We start from the raw sequence: 5977 nt of genomic DNA on the forward strand, positions 1-5977 counted from the left end.
TTTTGAACTTAGGCGACGGAAAATATATTCCGTCGACTAAGTTCAAAAATTTTAAGCGGCAGTTTTCCCGCCAAAAATTTTAATTTTTTTCGGCTCCATTCTATAACTTTCAGCTCTCTCTCCCTCATCCTCTTCATCTCTCTCTCCCTAGCTGGTCTGCTTGCTCTCTCTCTCCCTCGTCTGGTTGCTCCCCCAACCACCGCGACACCTCCTCCTCCTCCTCCTACGCCGCGGTACCTCCTCCTCCTCCTCTTCTCGGCGGCACCTCCTCCTCCTCCAAGCAGCATCTCCTCCTCCTCGCCGGGTGGTTGACGTCCGGACAGTTACTCTCCGCAGCATAAGTAAGGCTATAGATCGTCGTACGTGCGGTTCCTTGACGGTAGAATCCCGACGAGTTTAGCGTCGGAGGTGGAGTGGAGTTGTTCGGGAACACGCAAACATAACCGTCATGGTCGCCGGAGAAGAGGAAGAGAAGGAAAAAAAAGACCTGAAAAAATGAAAAAAAACCGCTAGTTATTCTAAAAAAGAAAAATTTAAATTTTTACTTCCGTCGACTAAGATCTTAGGAGACGGAATATTCCGTCGGCTAAGAAGAACTTAGTCGACGGAAGTTCCGTCGACTAAAATCTTGACAAATGGAAATATTTCGTCAACTAAGTTCCACGGCCGACGGAATTGATGATTCTGTCGGCTATTGTCTTAGCAGACGACGCTTAGCCGACGGATCTTAGCCGACAGAAATTCCGTCGGCTAAGATCTTTGCAGACGAAATATATGTCTTAACCGACGGAACGGTTCTGTCGGCTAATAGTCATAATCCAGTGGTGTGGCCCACGAATGCCTAACAGTTCTTAGTTGACGATTGATCTTTGTATTCGTCGGACAGGTTGTTTATCTTAAGCGACGAATGTCGCTATTTCCGTCGCCTAGGTATTTTATCTTAGGAGACGAATGTTACTATTCCATGGCTTTGGTTGTTTATCTTGGGCGACGAAGAATACTGTTTTCCGTCGTCCAAGACAAATATCTTGGGCGACAAAGGTTTCTGGTTCCGTCGCCTAAGAGATTTTAATTAGGGTGAAAAAACACTGAATTTTGTTATTTATTTATTTTTTTGGGTTTCACTGTTTCCAAAAATTACAAATCAGTAACAATAATGAAACACATACAGATACATATACCGGAAGCACTGGATTTAGACCATTTTTCATATATTGATCACAGATGGACAAATATTATTCATATATACAAAATAATTAATGAATTAACTAGGTAGAAAATTGTTCATACAATGTAGCTAAACTATAAATCTTCTACAAAATCAATAATTCCAAGGACGTCGCTTGTCCAGTTCTATATTATATTATCACCTAGATCATTATTGTTTTGTGGGGAAACATGTGGAGGAGGAGAAGCATCTGGAGGTGGAGGAGGAAACTGTGGAGGAGGAGGAGGTGGCGTACCTAGGTGCTCATATAAGGCTGCAACTTGGGACTGCACAGCACTATACATAGACTTAGCACGCAAAGCACGCTAAGTAAACTTCTACTGTTCTACTGGGGGTAAGTAAACTTGCAATTCATTATCTCCCTTTCAGTTTCATGGCCACAACACACAACAGATACCCTAATAAACAACTTTATTGCTCCCTAGTAAACCTAGTAGAAGTTTACTGCCCCCCAAGGCTGCAACTTGGGACTGCACAGCACTATACATAGACTCAGCACGCATGGCACGCTGAGTAAACTTCTACTGGGGGTCAATAAACTTGCTATTCATTATCTCCCTTTCAGTTTCATGGCCACAACACACAACATATACCCTAATAAACAACTTTACTAATTGCTCCGTAGTAAACAACTTTATTGCCCCCTAAAACTATACATACTAATTAATGACAGTGATAATAACACTTCTTTTTTGTTTTGGAAGAAGCAGGAAAACATGACATTGTAATTGGACAGTGCCTACATTCAACTTAATGGCCTCATATATATACCAATAGCCGGATTTACACATTGTTGAAGCATTTGCTAAGCTTACATAAAGTAAAAGGAAAGACACTTATATATTTCTTGGTCGTATCTTCATCACCGACCCTGACATAGGTCTTCTCAAAACCTTTGATAATTGGAAGTTGCTCCCCTTGTATTCTGAGTTCCTCCATTGTGTAGATGATAGGAGAAGACCCCGTGTGGTGGTGCATAGTCTTCTTCCCGCGGTTCCGCTTGTTTGCCAAGGAGAGTCTCTAATATATACACGAAAAAATATTAAATAGATTAGTAAAATACAAGGGAAACAATGAATGTAATTTAAAAATAAAAATAAAAAACAATGAAGGTAATTTAAAAAATCACCTTGAACGCATCTGACTCGAAGTGCTGGCATAGAAGTCCCACTGGTCATCTCTCCCAATGAAATCTGAAGGCATGCCAGAGGACCCTTTCTTCAAATAAGCTTTGTGACAGTGGTACTTCCAGTCCTTGTACCTCTCCTGTGCTCTCATCAGTATCCAATTGAACATTGCCTCATCATTTTCATCCCACTCGTACTTCGGTTAAGTAAGAAATAAATAAAAAAATTCTACATGTTAAGCACTAAAAAAAATAAAAAAAAAAATTAAACAACACCCAATTATTATCACAAAACACATCTTTCAATTCATATCAGCACACAATAATTTACACATATTCAATCATACTTTACACATATCCATAACATTTTCACTTTATACGAAAACTTCTTATGCAAACATATCCTTAGACATGAAATTTTATCAACAGAGAGATGTCAATTCAATCAGTTCATGCCTTCCAATTACATAAGCAATCATATATATGTTATCAAACAAACGTAATTAAGTAAATTTACTTTTTTTATACTTTTCAGTTACTTACCGAGATTGCATTCCACACCCGTCTCAGTCTGATCAAGGTCGTAGAACGTGCTTACCCTCATTCCCACCAGACTCCGTATGGCGCAACCAATATCATGTGCCACAAAACTGTTTATCCCCCTGGCGCTAGGGCCTTTTAAACGGGGGCAATACTCCAGCTTGATCTTCTGCCCCGTTTGTTGAACGATATCCTCTGCCTTCTTTCCAGAACAAAAACCTCGCCTCTTTTTCGGGGCCGGAGCTACAATTAACATGTGAAAATACATTATGATACTTAATGTTAATACATCATATTTGAGGGATAGAACATTAGTCCTACTAACCTAAGAAGACACATATTGCCACATAAAACGAGCTTGGGCCTTAACTAGGCCCAACTAGACCCAAGAAACTTACACTCTCCCTTGAGGACAAAATAGTAATACACTCTCCAATAAGGGCAAAATAGTACTTTCAGGGTGCATTCACCTTATCTCTATAAATACATGTTTTCACCCCTCATTTGGGTAAACCTTTATTTCTACCATATTCACACATTATCTCTATTCTCATATGGCTCACTTAGGCATCAGAAGGTCAAAGACCGGCTAACCCAGTCTTCCTTCTTACACCGTTTGCTCATGATTGACAGGCTATGGGTTTTGAAGATTGTGTCTTCTTGTATTCCGTGTGATTATTCTTCCCCCTCAAAAATCACTCCGAAACAATTGGTGCCAGGAGGAGGGGTCCTCAGTGGAAACCCTCACATAGCTCACCATGAGCATATTCATCATCTTCTGGCCGGAATTCCTTTTTCTGGAAATTTTTTATTTTCCGGCGACACTGTTTCTCCCTCCCCTCTCAGCTCCCTCTCACTTCAAACACAAGGAGTTCGTCTACTATGTAAATCCTCCCAATATCACATCTCTCTTGCATGAAAATCAAACCCACCAAGCTTCTAGTTTCAATTTACAGTGAAATATGAGGAGAGAGAAAGTAGATCTGGGTTTTCTCTCTCCTCCTTCACCACTGTTTACAGGTGCCACCGCAAGCATCTCACCTCTACCGCCATCATACTCACCGCCCTCCGATGAATCTAGCGCGGCCTCTCCGACCTCCGGCAACAGTCCACGCGCCGGCATGGACAAACCCAGAAATTTCCTCTTGGCACCCACGAGACCTTGACCATTGGTTTCCAATACGAGACAACTACCCATCACTCCTACCCACTGAAACTAGTGGTCACTCTCACCTCCCCACATCTTGCTCAGCCCAGCATCAACATTTGGAAAACCATGCTTTTGGGTTATCTAGCTTACACACAGGAAATGGAAACCAAACCACAACAAGATTGCTCTATTAATCAGATTAGATGGGGCCAAATCCAATCCCGACAGCCACCCCGACCTCCGGCAACGACCCCCGTGCCGGCATAGCCAAACCTCAAATCTGATCTGGACACCCATATATGGACACCCATTCCGGTAGCGACACCAGCCACGCCACAAGCCAATCACGGCGGCGACGCAAGGTCCCGGCAGTGACATGCACTCGGTCTCGCTACCCGAACTCGGCACCCACCCGCCGGCAACACTTTCCCGGGACTCACTCCCGAGTCTCGGTGCCTCTCTCCCGGGAACCCGTAACCTAAGCCTGCAACCTCCTCCTCGAGTCCTCGCCACGAGTCAACACTCTTCCGGGTCTCGGTGCCTCTCTCCCGAGGCCAAGCCTCTCTTCCTCCCGGGACCAGCCGTCCATCACCACCCTTCCCGAGTTCACGGCACCTCCACCACCCCTCCCGGGCTCACGGCGCCTCTTCTACTCTCCTCTCCTAGCCCTCCCGACTCCCGGCACAGGTCGTCCCTTAGGGTCGGGACTCATACCCGGCACCTCCTCTCCCGAGTTCTCAGCACAGCGACTCAAGAGAGGTGGTCTCGGCACCTCTCTCCCAGCTCTTTAACTCGCTTGCTAATCAGACGAGTTGTATACCCAGCCGCCAACTCTTGGAACTCATCCTTCACCTGGCAGAGCTTCTCCCACAAAAAATTGCAATCCCACACCTTGGCAGGAACTCCACATCCCAGTAGCCACTACAGCCACTTATAATGACCTATCATCATGGCCGTGGACAAGGCCTATATTCTCTCAAGGCGAGCTCGGCACAGCGGTGGCAGCACACTCACTGCCCTCAACTGGGAATCAAGATATCAAAACTAAGTTCAGAGCTCATGATATTCCAGTTCACACTCGGCTCACACTTGAAGTCGACCATATATATATTGCACATGATCACAATCATTCATACATATACAATTAAATATAGGCTACCCCACAACAAGAGATATATACACATATGCCTTTTACGGTAGAGATAAGTTACACGTTCTCAATAGTTGGCAAAGTGTTGCATGCAAAGCTCACAAGTATATATATCACACTGACACGTCCACCATTACTCTGAAGGATAATTAACAGCCACATATATCTTATTCTACATGCATTACCACATACATGATACGTTTGTCTAATCCTATAATTTACTATATTATTATAGCGCCTGGCGCGACACTGTTCCTGTGAACAGTGTCAGTTGGAGTTGGGCTTGGGCTTGGGCTTTTTCTTCTTTCCCTGGGTTTTTTCTTCTCTCTTTGGGCTTGGCCTTTTCCTTCTCTCTTCTTCACTTTTTCTACGACCTTCTTCGAGGAAGGCTGTCTCTGCTCTTTAATTCTCTCTCGATCTCTCTCGAAAGTTGTAGATCAGGTTAGTCTTATTGTTCTTTTTGTAACAAAATCTGGCTTTTGCCTTCCTTCTCTCTGTGTTTCTCTGCCTTTTCCGGCCGGCTGTGCTGCGGTGTTCAACTGTCTCTCGATTCTTCAACTCTCTCTCAATCTCTCTCGAAAGTTGTAGATCAGGTTAGTATTGATGACTACCCACTGAATCACGGTTCGGGTTTGCCTTCTAGCTACTAGCGATTCGGGTTTCCGGCCGGTTGTGCTGCGGTGTCCAACTGTCTCCTGACTCTTCAACTGTCTCTCGATCTCTCTCGAAAGTTGTAGATCAGGTGTCTCTCTCGACCTGCCTTAGCTCTGCTTTACCATCTTT

The 5977-nt window shown here is 44.1% G+C and overlaps 1 protein-coding gene across 1 annotated transcript; it reads right to left on the reverse strand.

The window, feature by feature from the left end:
* Positions 1-2047: 2047 nt before the first annotated feature.
* LOC101303282 lies at positions 2048-4092 on the reverse strand. The gene is made up of 4 exons (XM_004289461.1): positions 3936-4092; positions 2953-3137; positions 2358-2551; positions 2048-2248 (listed from the first exon to the last, which is right to left on the reverse strand). Exons 1-4 carry the CDS (start codon positions 4090-4092, stop codon positions 2065-2067), a joined length of 720 nt encoding a protein of 239 aa, XP_004289509.1. The 3' UTR covers positions 2048-2064.
* Positions 4093-5977: the final 1885 nt, after the last annotated feature.

This window comes from Fragaria vesca, linkage group LG1, assembly GCF_000184155.1.
Source record: "Fragaria vesca subsp. vesca linkage group LG1, FraVesHawaii_1.0, whole genome shotgun sequence".
Taxonomy (NCBI): Eukaryota; Viridiplantae; Streptophyta; class Magnoliopsida; order Rosales; family Rosaceae; genus Fragaria; species Fragaria vesca.

Bases quoted from the DNA above. Each gene is read 5' to 3' on its own strand.
- LOC101303282 (XM_004289461.1), bottom strand. From the start codon at position 4,092: ATGGGTAGTTGTCTCGTATTGGAAACCAATGGTCAAGGTCTCGTGGGT. The intron at 3,138-3,935 runs GTGAGATGCTTG...TGTTAATTGTAG, and splicing joins TGAGTATGATGGCGGTAGAG to CTCCGGCCCCGAAAAAGAGG. The intron at 2,249-2,357 runs GTGATTTTTTAA...TGTATATATTAG, and splicing joins TCGAGTCAGATGCGTTCAAG to AGACTCTCCTTGGCAAACAA.